The sequence below is a fragment of the Astatotilapia calliptera genome, chromosome 2 (genome assembly GCF_964374335.1).
Source record: "Astatotilapia calliptera chromosome 2, fAstCal68.1, whole genome shotgun sequence".
Taxonomy (NCBI): domain Eukaryota; kingdom Metazoa; phylum Chordata; class Actinopteri; order Cichliformes; family Cichlidae; genus Astatotilapia; species Astatotilapia calliptera.
The window spans coordinates 5,484,313-5,508,493 of record NC_137423.1 but is presented as its reverse complement, the minus strand read 5'-3'; the positions used below and the strand labels follow the sequence as shown (position 1 = coordinate 5,508,493).

At 39.4% G+C, this 24,181-nt stretch overlaps 1 protein-coding gene across 6 annotated transcripts in view; it reads left to right on the top strand.

Annotated features, from left to right (window-relative positions):
* LOC113030834 (teneurin-3) overlaps positions 1 to 20,369 on the top strand; it is a 132,220-nt gene extending 111,851 nt beyond the window's left edge. For 4 of the 6 annotated variants that reach the window (XM_026182631.2, XM_026182613.2, XM_026182580.2 and 1 more), the window contains 11 exons: positions 459 to 708; positions 2,386 to 2,406; positions 4,794 to 5,026; positions 6,714 to 6,868; positions 10,365 to 11,242; positions 12,188 to 12,363; positions 12,773 to 13,008; positions 13,687 to 13,983; positions 15,634 to 17,245; positions 17,976 to 18,106; positions 18,686 to 20,369. In XM_026182631.2, coding sequence (XP_026038416.1) covers positions 459 to 708; positions 2,386 to 2,406; positions 4,794 to 5,026; positions 6,714 to 6,868; positions 10,365 to 11,242; positions 12,188 to 12,363; positions 12,773 to 13,008; positions 13,687 to 13,983; positions 15,634 to 17,245; positions 17,976 to 18,106; positions 18,686 to 19,438 — 4,742 coding nt within the window. In that variant the 3' untranslated portion in view covers positions 19,439 to 20,369. The remainder of the gene's footprint in view (positions 1 to 458; positions 709 to 2,385; positions 2,407 to 4,793; positions 5,027 to 6,713; positions 6,869 to 10,364; positions 11,243 to 12,187; positions 12,364 to 12,772; positions 13,009 to 13,686; positions 13,984 to 15,633; positions 17,246 to 17,975; positions 18,107 to 18,685) is intronic. The other 2 variants (XM_026182622.2, XM_026182606.2) reach the window with 1 other exon arrangement.
* The last annotated feature ends 3,812 nt before the right edge of the window (positions 20,370 to 24,181 follow it).

The window sequence follows — 24,181 nt, the reverse complement described above, 5'->3', positions numbered from 1 at the left end:
AAACAGCAGTTTGTTCTGAAACATAATTTTCTGATGGCTTATGCAGAGTACTTTAGATCATGAATTTGAAAATTATCTTTGCACATTCTCTTTATGTTTATACCGTTATGAAATGTGCGGTGTTTGTTAGGTCTAGTGAGCTTAGCAAAGATGCTGCAAGCTGAAGTAACAAAAACACACAGTGCCACCACTGTTCTTTCTCTTTATTAATTAGACATAATATTAAAAGTTAATTTAAAGTAAGTGTGAGTCTTTATGTCAAGCTAATTGCCTCTTAGTTCCAGCTCTGTAGTTAACACCAAGCATGTTACCTAGAATGGTGAACAGTTCCTTTAAATACATTGTTTTAGCAGATTTGAACTACTTTATATTTCTGTTTTATCTGGATTTGTCTGGCTAAATTTTCAATCCTGTAAATTAGTGTTGTTGGGTTTTTTTGTTCTTTTTTTCCCCTTCAGGCATACTTTACAAAGGGAGTGGGGAGAACCAGTTTATCTCTCTCCAGCCCCCTGTGATTTCCACTGTTATGGGGAATGGACGGCGTCGAAGCATCTCGTGCCCCAGCTGTAATGGGCAGGCCCAAGGCAACAAGCTCTTGGCACCGGTGGCTCTGGCATGGGGTATTGATGGAAGCCTGTATGTGGGAGATTTCAACTACATCCGCCGTATCTACCCATCTGGCAATGTCACAAGTATCATGGAGCTGAGGTGAGGCTCATTTGTATGGGTTTTGTAATGCGCTAGACAGTTTACAAAGTATGTCATGTATTATGCAACAACATATTAATTTCAAGATTTAACTGTTAACCCTTGAATTTATTAAACATAACTAAACTTGAATCTTCATTTACGCAAACGGATAAATAAAAAACTGCATATGCATCGTCCACATTTTTATAAGAAGAAGCCACATACTGTACCCGACCCCAAAAGTGTGAACGAGAATATGAATCCCACATTTGTTCGGCGTGGAGAGGGAGACTGAAAGGGCATGGTGGACAGATTTTCAGTCACACAAATCTTTCCCCTGGCCGTAGAAATTTGAAATCTTTTACCAATCCATCTCCATAATTAGGAAAGACATCCTGTCTTCAGCGTGTAATTGGGATGATTTACGCCCTCATGCCAAGTTGGCTTTTCACAGCAATGACTCTGATTCGGCCAGTTGGCCTATTTCAGAGTAGCAGATGTTGATTAAATGTACATTGGACCGTCACCCTCCATGAGACACATACATGACAAACATATGAAAACTGCCTTAAGAGGACCAAGGTCACCACACTGTTGGCAGGTGGTGTTCATGCACTGATTTGGGAGTTAATATTAGGGTTACAAGGGTGAATGATTCTTTAAAATCTAAAATGAGCAAGTGGTTTGGGCGAAAAAAGAAAAAAAAGCCACCAGAAATGAGTCAATATACCTGCACAGGTATAGTTTAAGACAGCATAGCTGTTGTGTTGGAAAGTATAAAATAATATAGATGGGGAAAACGTGTAATGCAGTAAACAAGCATGCATGCTCAGTAGCCCGTCACTAGATAAATAATACTTTAAGAAATGGTTTATGACTCTAAGCAACTATTTTACTCTGTTTACGGGAAGAGGAGCATAAAACACTACACTGAAGACTTGTGTTAGCCTTATTAAATTTAGTCTGACATAAGGAAAAGCAATGTCTCTGTTCACAATAGATGGCAGTTGCAATACATAAACCGCATAAACCAGTGCAGCAGGTGAAAGTCCATGTTTCTTTGCCTAATGTGTGGTATCATTCATAGCTTGGAGAAACAGAAGCGGCTGAGTTCGCTTATTTAGAATTTGCTGTTCTCTCTCAAACATTCAAAAACCAAAGTGGGTTGAGTTTCCGCTACGTGTCATGCAAGTTTCCTTGGTAACAGTACAAAAGTTATTCCCTCAACCTTTTTAAGTAAAGTGCAACATCTGTGTTGAGATTCTGCCTTCAGTGTTCAGCAAAGGGACAGAATCAATATTTCAATATGTGAGGTTAAAATTGAGAAATCCAGTGGTAATGGAGGATGATCGCAAGAGTGCACGCTTTCCTCTCTGCATCTACTTTCTGCCAAACTGTCACTGACTTTCTCTAGTGGCTTTGTTGACTTCAATGAGACTACTTTGCACTCCTGTTTGTTTGTCTTTCTTCCTTTAATAGACTGTGTGAAGAAAAATGCTATTTTTAAGCTTGTTTTAGTGCAAATCTTGCTTTTAATTAGCAATAAAATAGTCAAGCCTGATTCATTCCTATGATTAAGTAACAAAAAAAGAAAGAATAATTGAGTAAAAACTTGAAAATCAAACTATCCCTTCAAGATATACCAGTTTCATTGTCTTTTTCCTCTTTTTCTGCTTCCTTTGCATCCTATCATAGAAATAAAGACTTTAGACACAGGTAGGTGTATTGTCTTAGTGCATGTTTTGTTGTTTTCTTTCTGCATGTCATCATCCTTGTAAATATATGAATAACCTTCCCCTTTACAGTCGTCTTTAGCAGCAGTGATTATCATGTATAATTGTAACAGAACAATTATAGCTTGATTACATCTCAGCAAGATAAAGAGTGCACCGACTGTCAGAATTAGTGATTATTGACATAGTGTAAAACATTCAACTTTCATGCAAGTAATCACTACGTGTGACGCAGTCCAACTCAGAGCGCTGCAATAAACAGTATCATTGTGAAGCTTATGATTACATTTCCATCTGACAGATGTTCTCTTGTAGAGGGACTTACACAACTGCTTTGTATTCCTGATTAAGACAACAGCACTCTATCAAGCGAAGCTACGGAACACATTTCATACATTCCACTGGTGTAAGAGCAGGATTATGGAAAATGCGTGTGTGACTTTTTATATGAATTTAAGATTAATTTGCTTAACTCACCTGGTGGGCTTTAATTCTGTTTTACTTCTTGAATTCAGATTCGCTGTATTTCTCATTTCAAACACTTGGCAGAGAGAAGGAGGGATATGTGGAATGGCATTTACAGATAAACCTAAAAAAAAGAAGAGAGAGACAAGAGTCGGTTATAAATAAGGTAAAACAAAAAGGCAGTGAAGGGAGCATAGAGGCAGAGTGACGTGAAAGTCTTGACACCACAAGAGCTGCTGAATACTGGATCAGTCAGACAAATCAGATTGCCTGCAGAACAATGCCAGCTACCAAGAGTTTGTGATAGTTTCATCAGAGGATGACTACCACCTGCGCTTGCACCTGGGACAGGTACGGTGAAACTTTTGAGCTACAGGGGAAGATGAATAATTTGAGAACAGACACAGTCACTGGTTAATCCTATAGTCAAGCAGCAGCTTTTTTATCATTGATGGCCTTGGCACAAATGATACAATTTTATCACAAACACATGGCAAATCCTTCACAACTTACATTTTTAAAGGAAATGACCAAATAAGCTTCACACAGGTAATATTTATTATATGACCGTTTGATTGGACTGTATAACACCATACTGGTGTCTCCGTTATTACGCCCACCCCCTGAAGATTGACTGTAAAAGAAAGGGTTACTAATGTTTAACTTGTTGAATTCTTTATGGAACTTTGATAGCAGCCACCTATTTAGGGCATTTACTTTGACTCATAATAGCTGTCAAATTTTACGACTCCATCTTCATCATTTTACAAAGATGTTTCATTGCCACATTTATTTTGCCGTCACATTATCCACTTCCATTGCCGGTCAGCATTGAGAAAGGTACCATTAAGATGGAGTACAAGCAGAGAAGCCATGTTTACGACTGCGCTGTAAAGCACTCGCTTTTTCATGTTAACTGCCTCTGTTGTATGTATCCATCCTGCCTTAACTGTAGTTCTTAAATATGTCGAGTTTTTTAAAAATGTGACAGTAAATCACAGTTTTGATAGCTTCTTTTTAAAAGTATAAATACCAGTTGATAGTGTGTTGTAAATTCGTTTGATTCTTTGTCCCATTATGTGACAATTGAATGCAAATAGAAACAAGAATTCATTAGTAGTTGCATGTTGTTAACATAAGCCAGTCATTTCTGTATTTCCAAAGGCTTCTTCCCACAGGGGAGTGATAGGAAATGAAATGATCTGCTGCACAAGTTGTCAATTTGTGCTTTGTACACCGAAACCCCACTGCAGTGGTATCCTGTTGAATTTTGTTTGACTCCCATCTATTCAACCTTCTCTCTGTTTCCACTCTTTCATCCTCAAAGGCTCTGCTCTTCTTTCACTGTTATGGAAATTTCTCACAGTTTCTTGCAAAATTCAGAATAAACATTGTTTCTTGCTACCATTTACTTTACATGCACATGACAATTTTTGCTATCTGGGTCTTAAGGTTTGTAATTTATGCAACAACTGGACCGAACAACGTTACACTTAATTAGGAAATGAACACTCTGTATCACTGGTACTAATTAATGCCACTACACTTAAGATATATACTTTAATGTACTGCCTCTTGGATGTTCTGAAAGTACTTTCTACCTATACTGCATATACACCTATGCATACAGATGAAACGACTTGAGAAATTCACTGTGCTCTTCATATTACTCTTAACTCTTAATGGGGAGGGATTTTCAGAGAGAAAAATCTGGCTAAATTTCATCAGGGTTAGCTGAAGTTTAGAGGTAGATTGAGGTATTTCAGATATTAAGGCATCGATCACGTTTTAGGAGCAAATTGTTGCCATTAAAGTACAATCTGGCTGGACTGTTAGAAAAAGGCTTTTAAAGAAAAAACCTTTCTCCAATTACAGTATATAACTGAGTTATCATCTTGAATGCAGTAACAACCCAGCACACCGGTACTACCTGGTGACTGATCCAGTGAGCGGCCAGCTGTATGTGTCGGACACAAACTCCCGGAGGATCTACCGACCCAGAACTTTGGCTGGAAGCAAGGATCTGCCGTCAAACGCAGAGGTGGTAGCGGGAACCGGCGAACACTGTCTGGCATTTGATGAGGACCACTGTGGCGATGGCGGCAAAGCTCCAGAGGCCTCTCTCATTGGACCCAAAGGTATAATTTAAAACTAATGAAGATACTGTATTCAAATGAAGGGGCTGAACACATTGATGAGTTTCTCATTCAGGAGTGGCATCTGCTAGATTTAAACTTGTGCTTTGGGCTCTGTGCCAAGAACCGGCTCACTGATTTTAATGAATGAAATTTGGTTGCGATTCATGTGTTATCAATTCAGATTACTTCCATACAACTAAGAAAAACAGAGATGCTTTGTTAATTAAGGCTCTGCACTGCTGCTCCCAATCAAAAAAGTTGTTGCAGAACTGGTTTTGAATATTTGTATATTGCTTTTAAAATCCTTAGAATTATTACTTTGTTTCTTAAAGAGGCTTTTTTTTCTCCCACAAAAAGCTCCTGCTGTCAGAAACCCACTCTACACAACCTGTTGTCCACATTCAAATATCACATGGTCATTAGTGGCGTGATTGCTCACTTTTCCATAAATTCTTCTGGAAGAAAAGGCAAGGATGAATTGTTGTGCGCACTAGTTGTTGCCCGCTCTGAATGCCAACTGCAATAGCTCAGCTTCAGCTGGGTGATAAAGGCTTGAGCGGAGGCAATCTGAGGGAGCGACTCTAATGATGGAGTGGGTGGAAGCCGGGACCATAGAAGAAACAGCAGATGGCTCCTTTTTTTCTCCTCTCAGACATGTGCTGAACTCTGCTCAAATGTGACACTTTTCATCTGTCTGAGAATCTCAGACTGTCAAATAGCCAGCTCCCTAGGATTCACCGTGGGCTCCCTCGGCTCATCAATGTTTTAGCAGAAAGCAATCTTGTGCAGACCTAGCCACAGGTCAAACCAAATCACTCACCTTCCATAGAAGCTTTTAAAGACTTCATTGAAAAAGAAATAATACTCTGGAGGTAGAAGTGAAGTTATAGTATGTTCAGACCGGTAGAAGTCCTTCAGAAAACTATAGATCATGCTAATTACAACATCCTGAAATCTCAGAAATTAAATTTAAATTGTAAATAGAAAAGCGCAGAACATTTAAATCTCTGAATGTGAGGTATGGCCGAGGTCTCATATTAAACAGCACAGTGGCATGGAAAGTGATGTGGAGGCTTGCATAGTCTGTTAATGTATTTTCCCAGTTTGGGACAAATGGTTATTGCAACTCCACACTGGCTTGGCTCCAGCTTACGACTCTGAGCTGACTCTCAATCACCGAGACAATTTAGTCCACAGTTGTCACCGAGGCAACTGCCTGTCTTTCACCTCTTTCATCCAAAACTGTCTAAAGCTGTCATTTTCATTCCCCTGCTTATTTATTTCTCAAATGGTGTGCAGATTGTTGATGATTGCCGACGTAAAAAAAAAATCTCCACAAAGCACCACTCATTGACATCCCTACCTCCCGAGGTCTCTTTTGGACAGGAGGGTTACGAGACAAGGCAAAGTGCATATATACCATATGAATACAGCCTTTCCCACTTCTGCCTGTGAAATTATTTAATAGCAGAAAAGCAGACTGTGAATTATTGATGGCTTTGCTTTTTGCAGTGACCTGAATAATGGGAAGGCAAGCTTGACACATGTATCCATCGTGTTCTGTCCACTGAGTCATGCAGGCATAGATGCAGCGTATCTAACATGTTTTTTTTTTTTTCCTGTTATCACAAGCTTTTTCCTTTGCACTTCTCTTCTCCATTCTCTCCCTCTCACCTGTTTTCAACAGGCATTGCAGTGGACAAGAATGGGCTGATTTATTTTGTTGATGGCACCACAATCAGAAAAGTGGACCAAAACGGCATCATCTCCACTTTCCTCGGTTCGAATGACCTGACATCGGCTCGCCCGCTGACCTGTGACAATAGCATGGACATCAATCAGGTGACTTAAACACAGAAGTGCCAGCCGGTTCTTAGTATGACCAGTATGGTGCACCCATCATTGTACCCCTTCAGTATGGTTACTGACATGTGTTGTTTGACTGCTCTGTATGATATGCTGTATAACTGCATACTGTACATGCACTATGACTACTGGTTTTCAAGAGAGCGCTCCGTACAAAGCCATGTTTCCTTTGCCAAGGGCAATTCTTTGTGTGTGTCAGTAAGCAGGACTAAGCAAAAATTATGAAGCCGTATTTCATGAAAACGTGTTGTAGAGGTGGAGAATAAGAAAAGGACACATTAAATTTTTGTGGAATAAAATGTGAAATAGGGTATTAGCCTTGGCACTGTCCTTCTTTTTTTTTTTTCTTTTTTTTTTAACCTCAGCATCTATATTATTATCAAGAATCCTCCAAACTCTTAGGTAAAATAGCTTTTTTACATGCAGCTCGCTCTTCCTGGAACCTTTTGCAATTAAATTTGAAATTGCAAAAACTGCTCTCTTTCAGGGAATGGAAATCATTGCTGTGGAAAGTGTATGCACTCTTCTGGCTGCTAATATTTGGTAGTATATTAGAATCTGGATGTTTTAGCATAATTCATTTATTATTTGATGGCATTAAATCAGTCTTATTTGTGCTGGTGGTTTTAGATTGCCACTTAGGCTGTGTCTGTTTTTCACAGATGTAATCTTTAAAATTATTCTTACTGGGAACTTTCTTCATGGTTTAATAATTCTGTTTTTGTTTTATTCTGCAGTTTTGAGTTATTTTGTGTCACCTGCTCTGTGATGTGGTTCTGTAATATTTCAATTACAGCATCTTGGTCAGGAGACTTGGATAAAGAGGAGACTTTAAATATATGTACAGTTCCCGTTTATACAGCCGTAAAGAAAAAAAAAAGAAAAAAAAAAGCAGTCAAATCAAAACAGTAAGATCAGTGGAATAAATTTACATTCCTAGAACACCAACATTATGAGGTGCTTGCTGAAGAAAGAAAGAGAAGAAGAAAATGCTCCTGTTTTCTGGCTCTCTCTCGCGCTCTTTGCACTCAATCCAACACGAGCAGAGCATTTTCTCTGAAAGCACAGGAGGAAAATGTGTGCTAGGAGGAGGATGGGATTTTGCAGGAAGTGGAAACATGAAGTGTTTATTGAAGAGATGAGTTTTCAGGTCACGGCAGAAGATATGGAGGGAAGAATAATTACTCAGTTTGGGGGGCTTGTTTTGATGTGGCTGGAGCTGAATTAGTGTTTAGTGTTCCACTAGAAATTCTCAGCATTGAGGACACTTACACCGCACATGATAATGAAGCAGCACTCGGTAGCAGGCTCGCTGCACATAAAACCTTTTCTTTGGCAGTACCTGAGGAGGGCCGGCTTTGTCCGACAAAATTTACTGCCTACCCGGGGTGACATAAAACCAGCACCCTGTCCCTACGCAATAGGTTAAAGAATTACAATACCATGACACCTCTTGTGCAGATTCCCTTGCTTAAACATTAATATCTTTTCTCATCTGGCTCCTTTATTTATGAAGAAAAATAAAAACCCCAAAAAAGCCTTTTATCATATGAAAATACAGGCATTCACATCCTCTTCTATACCCTGCTTCTGCAGAAAGTGAATTCTGAAGCGAACTACATAAGCAGCCCGAGATGTGAATAGAAGAGTTTTTAGAGAACCAGTAAGCAGCAGATTGGCAAAGCTAATGGTTCAGGAAACAACTTTGTGGGTCCATGACACTGTCCATAATAGAGTCCTTTGAATTTGACCTGTCTACTGTTAGTGGTTTCTTGCAAGCCAGCCCAAAGTGTTTTCTTCTTGTTCCTTTTAACTAACCAGATTTACATTTTGATTAGATTCCTAATGTTTTAATCTAGACCGGCTTACAAAAAGGCAGAGTACAAGGCTACAAACCAAACATGGCAATGGAAATTATCTACATTCACAACCAAAATAACTCCAAGAACAGATATCGCAAGTGGTGTCCTATTAAGAGGTTAGATAATAAGAGAAACACATTTGAGTTTGGGAGAAAATAAAATGGCGTTTAAGGCAACTTAAGAACATTTTTAACATAAACAGAAGAGAAAGCAATCAGTGTTTGTGTACACGCGTGGGTGGTGAACATGAAGCGGGTGAACATAAAAGAACATGGGGACAAAGGATTAAGCTTGTCACTTTTTGCTAATTAACCAAGTCATTTGGTGTAAGCCAGTAAAAACATGGTTTTGGCGAGACTGTGTGATCTTCAGGCATCCAAGCTAGAGAAGTGGCTCAGTGCAGTTTTACTTCAGGCAGCCTCAAAGGCATCATGTTTTATTATTAATCACCCTGTGGAAAAGCACAATTCAGGAGTGTTTTGACAGTTTTAATGACACAGTTATGTATTTGAAGGCCAGACCAGTCATTTGTGCTGTTATAAATAAGCTTTTTATTCAATGACACATTTCTGACAAGGAGACTGTAATGGCTGGCTGTGGTTTTACAGTAGTTTTTGGATCATTATATATACCTATTATTATTGCAAGACATGGTTAATAATGATGTCACTTTAAATGTATGAATTATTTTTTAATTTTATTTATATTTAATCTGCTATATTAAATTCATTACCCAGTCCCAGGTTGAAGAGCTCAGAGCTAATGTTATATCCCTTAGGTATTCATTCTCCTGGCCCATTAATATCATATGGTTTGTTCCAAGTTTGGGGGGAAAAAAATAATAGAATGAGAGCTAATCCTTCCTGCATCAGCGATATATCTTAAAATCATCACCAAAAAGCTGATTAAAAAAGTATATTTCAGCTGTGTAGATCTAAAACCCTTTATGGGAAAACGAGGTGATGTCACTGTGTGCTGAATGCAAAGGGGTGTCACATAACTACAGAATTGCACAAATGTATTTTCTGCTAGGACATCATTCTTTTTGGACAATACCAACCATGTAAACTTAAAATTCGTTTTACAGAACAGTACTTAATGTCCACATGTAACTCAGTTTAAGAGGCTCATCAGATTTGCTTGACAGATGGTCAAATATTTTCAGAAATGCCCTTCCCCTACATCTTTTCACCATCGATTTATGCACTGCTGTGTCTGTGCAACTTTCTGAGACTGACAATCCGCTGTTCAAAGCTAACTGTTTGAAGGTCAGAAAGAGGTCGGGGCTTCAACTCCTTTTTATCTAAGTCTTCATTCTTGGTACAACTTCTGCTCCTAATTAGAACAGACTCGAGAACTTTTTTATTTAGTGTGTGTGTGTTGGCATACCAAGAATTCTTTGTGGCTTCAATCTGCTCCTGACACATACTGTGAAAAACACACATCATAAAGTGCATTCTTATATACAAAAGAAATATAATTACTATGGTAAGAGCAAGGAAGTAACACTATAAATGTCAATGGAGAGAAATTGTCTGAAAATGTATACTGATGTACTGACGGGTAACATTGTCATTAAATGGGCTAATCTACTGATACCTGTATTTCAGGTGATTTTGGAGTGGCCCACAGACCTAGCAGTTAGCCCAATGGACAACTCGCTGTATGTTCTGGACAACAATATAGTGCTGCGCATTTCAGAAAATGGTCAAGTCAGCATTGCAGCTGGCCGACCTAACCACTGCCCATTGGCTGGACTGGAGCGGGGAGTGGCTGGTGGTCAGAGGGCACAATTAACCCCTCTAGAATCCGCTGTTTCCATTGCCATATCTTACCATGGTACCATCTACGTAGCAGAGACAGATGAGCGAAAGATGAGCAGGATCCGGAAGGTTTCTGTGGATGGTGAGATAACTCATTTGGCCGGGGCTCCCTCCGACTGCGATTGCAAAAATGATGCCAACTGCGACTGTTACCAGACAGGGGATGGTTATGCCAAAGATGCAAGGCTCAATGCTCCATCTTCTTTAGTGGCAGCTCCAGATGGAACACTCTACGTGGCAGACCTGGGCAACATCCGCATCCGGGCCATCTCTAGAAACGGGCCAACTTCCAGTGCCAATACATACGAAGTGGCTTCCCCTGATGCCCAGGAGCTGTATGTGTTTGACAGCAATGGTACCCACCAACACACTGCAAGCTTGCTGACTGGTGACTTGAAATATACTTTCAGCTACAGCACAGAGAATGACATCACAGCTGTTACTGACAGCAGTGGCAACACTCTGAGAATTCGTAGGGATCCCAATCGCATGCCGGTGCGTATCGTCGCACCTGATAACCAGGTGATCTGGATGACCATGAGCACCAACGGTGGATTGAAGACACTCACAGCACAGGGTCAGGAGCTGGTACTTCTTACGTACCATGGCAATAATGGGCTGCTGGCTACAAAGACATCAGAGATTGGCTGGACAACATTCTACGAGTACGTATGATAGCAATTGGCAAGAACATTTTGTGGAAACCTTTCTGTGATTGCTATATTGAGTTGGGTTGCTTTTAATTAAGCTTTCAGAATATGGAAACAGCCCATAATTATGATTACACACAGTTGTGCAGTACATCATGAGGTAAAAGACAAGTATGTTTGCCACATATGTTCTTGAATGTGTGTAATGCTGTGCATGGTCTCTCTCGTCTCACAGCTTAGTACAACTTTACTCTATAATTGGGAACCACAGTTACCTGCGAACTGCTTTAGGGTGCACATTTAATTGAAATCTAATTATAAAATTTGCCTCAGATAGCAAAATAGCCTAGTTTGACTTCAGTATCTCATTGCAAATTAAGTGTTTTATTCTTTTACTGAACCGTGTTTAATGATGTTGTAGGTGACAGTAGTGATGGTGACATTAGTGTGTTGGGTTAACAGGCACACTTTAAAAGCAAAATGACCTGCACTGTATTTCATTATTTATTATTCCATAATGACCGGGCTTTGTTTTGGTAGCATGGGCTACCAGAGATTGATTTTCTTTCTCCCTTGTCTAATTTGCTGTCATGTCACATTATGCCATGAATGATATCCTCACTACAACTAAAAAAGCAGAATTCAGTTAAGATTATAATGGCACATCAATCATCCAAATAATTGAATTCATTACAAGTCTCTGTAATTTTTTTTATATGAACGTGATAGCTGATGAGATGTGTCACTCTCCCATATTAAATATTTGGATTTTGCCTAGGGTTTATACAGACATGCCTCCACTTATGCTCAGGAAATTGAACATGTGACATTTTAATTACAAGAAAGTCGATGGTTTTACTCAACGAGTATAAAAGAGCTGATAATTGAATGCACTGTGGCACTATGAGAGCCCTCATACATATCAATGCTTTGTCATTCGATGTTCTTTTTGTCAACCAGCTATGACAGTGAAGGACGCCTAATGAATGTGACGTTTCCCACTGGAATGGTGAATAACTTGTACACGGACCTATACAGCGCTTTGACGGTGGATATTGAAAGCTCCATGACAGAGGAGGAAATCAGCATCACAACAAATACCTCAATTGTCCGTGCCTTCTACACTTTGGCTCAGGGTAAGGCCTCGAATCGCATCATCCCAGCTCAGTTGGCTATTTTGTAAGTTGTTATTTGTCATTGTTCCAGGGGTCGGCGGGGCCATGTTGAGTAAGCTGAAGTCGTGTATCATTACGAAAGCCTGACAGACGACAGTGTAAATGATTACTCTCTCAGTGTGTGGGTTTGGGTGTCAGGGAGATGTATCAACCTTGTAACTAAGTGGTTTCTGCGCTCCGCCTGAGCCAGATGGCCCAGTTATTTTAGCACGTCATCCATGATCGTTCTTCATTTTAAAATGTACTAATTTGAAATGCTAAGAACTTGTAGCATCTTCACAGACAACCATTGATCAACCCAGAAGACTGTTAGCATCAGTTCCAGTGTGTAACTGCCTCAAAAGTTTCACTTTTTGTCTACTATCAACAGACCAGTGTAGAAGTAGCTACCAAGTGGGGTATGACAATTCGCTCAGGATTACCTATGCCAACGGGATGGACACCCACTACCAGACAGAGCCCCACATCCTGGCAGGCGCTGCCAACCCGACTGTAGCCAGACGCAACATGAGCTTGCCAGGGGAGAGTGGGCAAAACTTGGTAGAGTGGCGCTTCCGCAAAGAACAAGCCAGAGGGAAAGTTATCGTGTTTGGACGCAAGCTGAGGGTATGTTAAGGTTTTTCTTTAACTTTTTTTTCCCTTGTAGCACATTTAGATAATCCAACCAACTTACTTATGCAAAATCCAGATCAAACTGTCCAAATTCATATTGGTGGCTGTCTCTGTCCTTATTATAACCTTGGAAAATATTTCTGCACTCTTTTCCTTCAATAGAGATTTATCAGTCACAACATTTACCCTGATGTAGAGGGTTATCAATATTCTAGTACTGTACATGACTCCTCCTTTTCTTACTCCTGCTTCCTAGAATCTGACACGGGTCTTATGATTTAAGGCACTTCATGAACTTAACTTGGGTGGTTACTTTGGCTCACGGTAATTTTTTGTCTCCACTGAATTTAGGAGGTTGTGATTTAAGTGTACCTGAACGATCGCCAAAGTGTCTCTCAGTTTAATGAGCCTCGTGAAGGAGGTGTTAATCTCTGTGACAACTGTAGTAAAAAAAAAAATCTATGAATACAGTTTAAAGAGCCATCCTGACAAAGACCAGTGATATCAAATCAAAGTATTTGTTCTTAAATTTGTAATGTTGTATAATCAGTCCTCATTTGTTATTTTCAAGCATCAAAACTATATTATCACTAGTTTTAGGAGAAGTTTTATTTATTTTGAATTTTTTTGGTCTAACCCAATTTTAACTAGATTTTTTTTTCACCCCCACAGGTGAACGGACGGAACATTCTTTCCGTTGATTATGATCGCACCCTAAGGACAGAGAAAATTTATGATGACCACAGGAAGTTCCTCTTAAAGATTATTTATGACACCGCAGGACATCCAGTTCTCTGGGTACCCAGCAGTAAGCTGCTGCCAGTTAATGTCAGTCGCACAAGCAGTGGGCAGATCAGTGCCCTGCAGAGAGGTCCTACCACTGAGAGGCTTGAGTATGATAGCCAAGGCCGCCTGATTTCCAGGGTGTTTGCTGATGGGAAGATATGGAGCTACACCTACCTAGAGCAGGTAAGAAAATAACATGACTAGAAGAAGCAATATGTAAGATGCATTGTACAGCAGGCTCATCTGCATATATCACTACAGGGCGAGTCAAGCCCCTAACATAACATTATTTTACAAGAAAAATCAGCTACAATTTGCCAAGTACCAGAGCTTATTATAGAGGGACTAGGCAATGACTTTGTCGTTTATAAGCTTTAGAATTAAAAATGTCCAGTTGGTTTCCCTGCACAGGACAATCTGGCATGTCCATCTGTAACTACCATCCTATAACTCAACCCAGTCATCAAAATTCTGGGAGCAAAAAGACATGAAATGACTTAGTGATACTGCATTCTGGATACAGTCAATATGCAATAAAACAGTATACTCTTTAAATTGCTGTCTGTCTTACCGAGGTTCCACCAGTGAAAAAAATGCTGGGAGGCAATATTTATGTTTAATATTGTCCACAGTCTCTACAGTAGCAGTAACAAAATATGTACACTATTCCAAGGCCAGTGCTCAATTTTGCAATGTTAAAGAAGTTATCTAGAAATCACTGGATTCATCAATTGGGCAAATACCTTTAAGGAATTCAGCTTAATAGAATTTGTGTGATCTTGCTAAATAACAGACAGCAATTACATACCTCTAATAGCTGAAACCTTCTAAAACTCTACACCTCACCATCTGACTCCGTCTCCACTTGCTAAAATTACAGCTGGGTTACCAAAAACAAGTTGAATTCTTGTAAGAGTGTATTTATCACATATTAATTGGCAACATCTAAATAATGCATACACTGCGTTCTAATGGTTTATTAATATGTTCGGTTAAAGCAAACCTGAACACTCAGGTTGCTGTGGTGTTTAAATTCTAAGAATGTGCTTCATTGATCAATACCAATACATTATGAGCAAACTCCATCTTAAAGAGTGTAATTTTGCATATGTATATTATGAAAAATTTACTGCAAGAATTTAAAATCTAACCTTTCAAGTGGTGCATGTCAAACAGGAAAGAGCAACTCGGTGCTATATCGTTCTCTCCCTTTTTTCCACATAAATATTCTTTAGTTGTTTTGCAGTGTTTTTAAAATTGCAGAGGGACGCTCTGCTACAAACATATGCAGAGATTTTTCTTAGCAGTCACAGGCTGCATCCTTGTGTTGCGTGACCTGGAGCGGCCATGTCAACACTCTGACACAAGTAACACAGGAGGCTCAGGGAGCACAGGAAACCTCAGTGTAGCAACGGATGACTGGGCTTGACAATTTAACAGAAAAAAAGTGGTAAATGCTTGGAAGGCAGGCCAAACTCCTAACTGCATCTACTGTAAATTAGCTAAAATAAGACTTCCTGGCTAAGATGAGTTAAAAATAAATATTACTTCTATTTGCACAGTGAGTCATTAGCATGGAACTAGTTAAGGAGTCGATTTTTATTCATTTATGTATTTTACACTGTAAACATAAAGATTGTCACAGAGGTCTATGTAGTATTTTTATTACCTTTTTCAATAATTAGACAATAGGCAGTACAACTAAAAACAGTAATACTACTCAGTCTATATTTCATATATCTTACTACACCCTGCTTGCACTCAGGATGTCTTGCATTTCAGAAATATTATCCAACTTAAGGAAATATTCCCTATTTTCTCTTTTCCTTTTAGTCCATGGTTCTCCTGCTTCACAGCCAGCGACAGTATATATTCGATTTTGACTCTCTCGACCGTCTATCTGCTGTCACCATGCCAAGTGTGGCCCGCTACACCATGCAGACCATTCGTTCAGTGGGTTACTACAGGAACCTTTATCACCCGCCAGAGAGCAATGCCTCAGTAGCGGTGGACTACAGTGAAGATGGCCTCCTGCTGAGAATAGGTCACTTTGGCACAGGCCGGAGAGTCCTGTACAGGTACCGCAGGCAGAATAAACTGTCAGAGATCCTGTATGACAGCACAAGGGTCAGCTTCACCTATGATGAAACAGCAGGTGTGCTGAAGACTGTCAACCTGCAAAATGAAGGTTTCATCTGCTCTATTCGCTACCGGCAAGTGGGTCCCCTGGTCGACCGGCAGATTTTCCGCTTCAGTGAGGATGGCATGGTCAATGCACGCTTTGATTATACTTATGACAGCAGCCTGCGTGTCACCAGTGTACAAGGCGTCATAAACGAAACGCCACTTCCCATCGACTTATACCAGTTTGATGACATCTCAGGAAAGGTTGAGCAGTTTGGAAAGTTTGGGGTGATCTACTATGATATAAATCAGATCATATCCACTGCAGTCATGACATATACCAAACACTTTGATGCACATGGACGCATCAAGGAAATCCAGTATGAGATATTTCGGTCACTCATGTACTGGATTACTTTCCAATATGACGATGTGGGCAGAGTCACCAAGCGAGAGATCAAGATTGGTCCTTTTGCTAATACCACCAAGTACAGCTATGAGTATGATGTGGATGGCCAGCTCCAGACTGTATTCTTAAACGACAAAGTGATGTGGCGCTATACTTATGACCTTAATGGAAATCTGCACCTGCTGAATGCAGGAAACAGTGCCAGACTTTTACCTCTGCGTTACGACCTGCGAGACCGCATCACCCGGCTCGGGGACATCCAGTATAGAATGGATGAAGATGGTTTTCTTCGTCAGAGGGGAGCAGAAATCTTTGAGTACAACTCTAAAGGCCTTTTGGTACGGGTTTATAGCAAGAGCAGCGGCTGGACAATTCAGTATCGTTATGATGGACTTGGCCGAAGAGTATCCACAAAGAGCAGCCTGGGCCAGCACCTGCAGTACTTTTATGCAGATCTGAGCTATCCGGCTCGAATAACACACGTATACAACCACTCAAGTTCAGAGATCACCTCACTCTACTATGACCTACAAGGCCACGTGTTTGCTATGGAGATCAGCAGTGGAGAGGAGTTCTATATTGCTTGTGATAACACCGGCACACCTCTGGCTGTCTTCACAAGCAACGGCCTCCTGGTCAAACAGCTTCTATACACAGCATATGGTGAGGTCTACTTGGACTCTAACCCAGATTTCCAGCTTGTGCTCGGCTTTCACGGGGGCCTTTATGATCCTCTGACTAAACTGTTGCACTTTGGGGAGAAGGATTATGATATAATGTCTGGAAGGTGGACCATTCCAGATGTTTCTGCTTGGAAAAAAATTGGCAAAGAGCCAGTCCCTTTTAATCTGTACATGTTCAGAAATAACAACCCCATCAGCAAAGTCCATGAAGTTAAAGAATACGTTGCAGGTAAGATGTGCACCTGAAGCTGCTCGTGCTATTGCAACAATTGCTATTATTTTCATGATTGATTTTTCTGCCAAGCATTTTTTTTCTGTTTATCAAGAAGCAGCAAGAAAAAGCAAATACTTGGCAGCTTTTCCTGAAAACATTGAATTGCCAGTTAATTTTAAATCTAATCCATAATCTGCTAAACAGCTGTGATGATTGTCATTGATCTGATGATCCAATTTAGCTTTATTAACATCTGAATATTGCATGTATATTCATATAAGCTATTAATTTATTCAATATGCAGTTTTCAAAAGCATCAAATTAGCGTTAAACATGTACTAAAGTGAGTACTCAAGAAATTCGCTCTCGCTAAAGATCAGTCTGAGATGGAATCACAGCAGCCATGACACCAATATGCTATCTCACCATATTAATTGTGGAAAATATCACATTTCTTAACCAGATTCAATTCAATTCGATTTTCAATTCAATTTTATTTATACAGTGCCAAATCACAACAGTTGCCTCAAGGCGCAGCTGATGATAAGTCTCACAGGGAGTTACAAATATCCTCTAGAATATTTTTCCCCAGGACCACATTTTGGCATCATGAAACACACACGCACTGTCACTGTGTCAGCACATTTAAACTATACCAGCCATACTCTTGCAGCTAGTTCATTTTCAAATCTTTAACTATAGTTAGAACTTTACATTTTAACCTCAATTCATTTCCTTTTTTCAGATGTTAACACCTGGCTAGTAACTTTTGGTTTCCATCTTCACAACACCATTCCTGGTTTTCCAGTCCCAAAGTTTGACTTGAGCATGCCATCGTATGAACTGAGGAAGAGTCAGCTGTGGGATGATCTGCCGGTGGGTAAAATTAATGTCTCTCAGACAAAACTGAACCCAAAATAAACTGAAGAGCGACTGAGACAAAACCTTTGCTTCTACAGATGACCAGATTACAAAAAAGGTGTTAGTTTTTTTCCCCTCCCATTGTTTTCCTTTTACCTCTGTATTTTGAAGCTGCCATTTCCTAATTGGACTGCATTGCTTTTCATAGAAGATCTGTTTTAATTGGGCCATATTTGCATAATAATAAACAGAAAATAAGGAAAAGTTTTCTTTGCGCTGTCTGAGTTTAGTTACGAGCTGAACATATTTTAAAGCTGTCTAATTTTCTAAATAATATTCTGGTGTCGCTACTGTTAAAACTACTTTTTGATGCTTGGCTCCTTTGGTCTAAGGCCTTAACACAAAAAAGTGTTGCAGTAAAATTGTCATGGGGGATTTATCTACTTTTGGCTTGAGAACACAGCTTGAAAACACCATTATCTTGGATGGGGATGAAAAACTCTCTGAAGCAGAGCAGTAGCTGGTTCTAAATGGCCTGGAGAGTCAGGTTCTGCCATGTTCAGGCATTAACGTTTCACTGCACTTTTCCTACAGTCTATCTCTGGGGTCCAGCAGGAAGTAACCAGACAAGCACACTCTCTCTTGTCATTCGAGCGGCTGCCAGAGGTCCATCTCAATAGAGGTCGGAGAGGTGAAAAGTCTTGGCTGTGGTTCTCAGCTGCAATGTCTCCCATCGGAAGGGCTGTTATGTTTGCCATCTACAAGGGCAGTGTCCACACTCACACACTCAACGTGGCCAGTGAGGACTGTATCAAGGTTGCATCAATCCTCAACAATGCTTTCTATCTAGAAGACCTCCACTTTACCATAGAAGGGCGAGACACCCACTACTTTGTCAAGCCAGGCCTTCCAGATGCTGACCTTGCTGCGTTACACCTCACTAGTGGACACAAGACTCTTGAGAATGGTGTCAATGTGACTGTTTCCCAGTCCACCACAGTCATGGACAGTCGAACTCGGCGATTTGCTGATGTGGAGATTCGTGCTGGAGCTCTGGCTTTTCATATCCGCTACGGATCCACAGTGGATGAGGAGAAAGCGCGAGTTATCGAGCTTGCACGTCAGCGTGCCCTGGCAGGCGCATGGGCCAAAGAGCAGCAGCGAGTGAGGGACGGTGAGGAAGGGGTTCGCCCCTGGACAGAAGGGGAGAAGAGGCAGCTTCTGAGTAGTGGCAAAGTTTTGGGATATGATGGGTACTATGTGCTTTCCATCGAGCAGTACCCAGAACTAGCAGACAGCACTAATAACATCCACTTTCTCCGGCAAAGTGAAATTGGGAAGAGGTAACAATACCAGGTGTACTTTCTGCCAAAGAGACTTTGTTTTGGTGGAGACTCTCCAGTCGACAGAAATGAAAAGCAACTTTAATTAATAGTTGCTGGTGAGTGCCCTGAGTGTTATTGTGTTTTTGTATAAAAATAGAAAAAAAAAGGAACAAAGAAAAAAGAAAAACAAAAGAGGAGAGAAACAGAAGTAGTTAAAAACAATGCTGTGCATTGTGACCTGGACACTACAGAGTAAATGTTCAACTACGCTACGCCTTAACATGGCAGTTACAGGTCAGTTCCTCTGTAGCACAAGCCTTCTGGACTCTGAAACAGAGGAATAGTGGTGTCTTTAAGGAATCAGTGAGCTAATTTAGGTGTTTGGGTTTTTTGGTTTTTTTGTTGTTTTCATCAAGGAAAGTTGGGTCAACAAATTATTGTAAGAGCAGAGGAAATGTTTACATTATGCATATCTGCACTTCTCTAGAAGTACCAGGCTCGTGGGTGCAGTCCCAGAGCAAGCAGTGTCCTTGAGTATTTGTTTTGTTCTGTTTTGAAATCAGAGACTTCTGATTATAGAAATATTCTCACCAAACAACCACTATGTATACCAGATTTAGCACTGTAAACATCAAAATGTCTTATTCTTGTTGAGATAATTTTAAACAGAAAAAAAAGAAACGTGTTTAAATGCGGTACCTGATATTCATTGTGAGAAAAAAAACAACAAAAAGAAAAAAAAAACAACAACAAAAGGACAGCAAAGGTATGAAGAACTTTGCCCGGTGGGACAAAGCACAGCTTTGTCTTGGATAGCACAGGGACACCACGTTTTGTAAATTATGCAAGAGTTTTATGGCATTTTTTTAAGAAACTGAATAAATGTCTGTACTAGTCATCTTAACAGTAATTTATGTTGTGTTTATACATAAATAAAGTCCAGCTGATTTTTATTTTCGTTCTTTTAGTTTTATGTGAGACATTGATTCACAGAAAAAATGATATATATATATCTATATATATAGATATATAGATATATATTTATTTAATTATTTATTTATTTTTGTCATTCTTTCAAATATCGCTAATTTGGGGCTTCTTCACAATGCTCTGTTTAAGTAAGTAACAGAAACCTGTGCATGTGGTGACAAGTATTTAGAAGTGGTGATGTATCTATAACTTGCAGTCAACTATTACTTCCACTAAATTTAATGTTTATTGGGCATAATGCCTTTTGACTTGGCTTTCCTGTCCAATGAATAATTCATCAACACAAATATTTCATGAACCCATCTCACATAAACAACAACAGTGGATACAAATATAGATCACATCCATGTTCTCGGTAGGTATCATTTTTTTGAATGTTAAATGCACTAATTAAAATGATATTGGGGTTCTTTCGGGTGTGTTGTTTTTTAGATTTCTGAAGTGAGACTTTTTTGATATTAAGGGTGTTCATTAGCAGTGTTAGGGCCAAGCTTTATCAAGGCGAGTTTGTTATTGACTTTTTTTGTCCGACAGTGTTTTAGTTCTAATTATTAAAAATGTCAAAAAACATGTGAATCTACAAGAATCACTGTGCAGATATAGGTGAAAATGAAACTGCAACACATAATCAGACTACTACTAATCGGATGCTGATTTTGATTGATCTTCAGAAGCATTCCCAAATGGCAACATATATAAAGCACTAGTATTCCAAAATAAAATAAAAGCAGTGCCAAAACCCCATCAAATTCTCAAATTAGATTAATGATTTAAAATAAATCTTCTGAGCTACAAAGCCCTAGAAGACAAATGAAGCATTACTTTGAAGTCAGCTGCTCGAAGGCATTCTGAAGTATGTAAATTGATGAAGAAATTTGAAGTTTAATTAAGCTGAAGTATAGACAGTTGACTAAAAGTCTAGTCAGTCAGCGTCATTATCACAAAGGATAAATTTGCGTGTGAACATAAAAAGCTTATTTTCTCAAAATTACATTTAGGCTGTGATCACCTTTTCCGGTGTTTTTCATCAAAGCGCAGAAGAGTTTGGATGTTGGAATGTATAAGTCTGAAAATAACCCTTTCATATGAAAGTGATTTCTTTTTCGTGGTAAACTTCAAACAGCATTTCAAACCAAATGGGAGCCGAATATTCTTTGCTCAAAAGTTGTTTTACACTGTTGTTTTTGTCCTCCTCTCAGCTTCTCTGCTTCCCCCAGTTTCTTTATATGTTGTTGGGGGTTTTGTTTCTCCATTTAAAATATTTTATGACACACAGCCCAACAAAGGTGCATCTCTTTTAATGTTTCTCAGCACAAAATCTGAAATACATGCCTTCAAAGTTTTCATCAGAATCCCTTTGGGTATATCACACCCATTCACTGCCAACTTTTAATGAAATGTTTTATTAAAGTTCCCCTGTGAGCCATCGTCTGTTGTTCTTCACGTTGAAATTATAGTGAACTTATACGAATCCCCATTTGTTTTGATATATCCATACAAAGCATTTCAAACCCCTGCTGGAAAAAAAAAAAAAGCGGAATTCTAATGCAAACTTGACTATGCCAAATATGAAGTATTCAAATCTTTCATTCTCTTAAAAGCCCTCTGATGCTCCCTAGTGGTACAAAGCACATAGTTCAGAAAGTCATCCGGCTGACCTGCTTTATCGCAGCACACTTGTTATAACAGCAATTATTACTGTTCCTTCATAAGGGTCAGAAATATTGTTTCTTTGAGATCCAACTTCAAATAATTTGGTGAAATTCTAGTGATTACTAAGCCAGATGTTGGGAGGGAAAAGACTCCAGGTTAATTTAAAGAGACATCAAATGGAATAGTTAAACTAGTAATATTAAAATGAACGCCAGTACTGCTGCAGTATCACACTGTGACCACACTGCCAGAGCAACAGTGCAGCATATCACTATGCAGTGCAACTAGCTCTACTTCAAAGGCTTACATAAAAGAGATGGCAGAACTTTGCAAGAACATCAAAGAACCAAAAGCATTGTGCAATAACCACATCAGAGCAACAGAGGAAAAAAATCAAGCATGTTTCATAATTCTTTTTTTCAGATGGAGGTAGCGGTATGAGATCACACCATCAAACATGAAATTATTTCACACTCTACATGTCCCCCTCTTGGATACCTGAAGATGAAACCAAAGATCATATGACACTTCAGTTTGACGTCAACGGGCTTGATTTATTTAGGTGGTTGATTTTGACTTTCAAGTGGCTCGGGGACTTTATATCAAAATAGCTGTTACAGTACTGAAGAAATATCTGCAAGTATAAATTCTGATTCAAGTCTAGAGATGTAGGGAATTGAAGCAAGCTTTGACAAAAATCTCCTCTCCTCAGATTCATATAAAATCATCTGACAAAAAGCTGAGACTAAAGACAGCTGCAGTAATTTAAAGCGAAGGTGAATTTACAGTAACAAAGCGGCGAACGTCGATGCGATGTTAAATATGTGCAATCATGTTCATCAACCGAGCTTATTAGATAATTATGAGCACATTAATAATCAACAGACGGAGACAACGCACATTTTAATTCTTAAATGTCCAGGGGGAAGTTAAATTTAAACATGTAGTCCGTGACTCATAAAAGATCTGTTTTTTCCCTTCTGCCAACAAACAAGCACACAAGCAAATGCAGTCTCATTATTGTTTTTACTCACTTTGAGCTGACAACTCGTCGAGCTTCCGTTTGATGAAAAATCAACAGGACCTGTAGAGATAAAATCAGATTGATGTGTAAAAGTATTTTTGGCAGGATTTCCAAATGCAGGAAATTTGACTAAACTTAAATAGTAGCAACTTAAAAAAGGATCAAACAGGTGCAATTTTTCTAAAGGAAAATGTTTGAACTAACAACAGAAACAGAAGGTAAAATATTAGAGTGTATAAATATTTTCTTTATGATGTTTGCCACTTAGAGGATGCCGCAGCAAAAAGAATTTTCTGGCACAACTTCACCTGCTTCCAAGGTGCATGGAAAGGATAAAAGAATTCGCGTTTCGGCTTGTGGCCTTCATCAGGGACCCTGATGAAGGCCACAAGCCGAAACGCGTTGGTCTATAATTAAAGTTGTTCATCTTCCCTCAAGTGTTGCTGGAGTTCCCACTTAGAGGATGCCTACAGCAAAAAGAACAGTTATTACTTAATCTGTTTGCTACATTTTGTAATACATTTGTTGCTACATTTAAATTATAAATGCACTGATTGTGTTTAACTGTGAGGATAAAGAGTCCAGTGATTTATATATGAAGGCCGAGCTGAAGACAAAGATGACATTGATTTATTCCAGGACTTTATACCTGTTAAAGGACAGGGAGAAGAGAGGGGGTGGATAGAGATGGTTAACTTTCATTTCACATGGCAGTGAGAACAAGAAAATGATTTATCCCTGCCTTTTTTAATTAGTAACTCAGTCTCAGTCTGACTCAGTAAGGCATGTCATAATACATGTCGTATTTGTGAGACTTGCAAATGTACCGTAATAGGTCTCGTGTCTTCACAAACATCTCATCCACTGTAGCCGTTTCTCCACCAGCATCCCATTCATCCCAACTAAATGAGAACAAGAACAAAGGATTTTTGGGGTTCTTGCTGCTCTTCTTGCTCAGCGTGAAGCCTTATAATGCTAGGCTTGTACCATGTCCCAATTCAGAAATAGCTGCTTGTTATCATTCCTCTGATCTTCTGAGAACTGTTGCGCACGCTGATGGGACTACTTGGTAAGAGTGTTGGAAAAAAAAAAAAACAG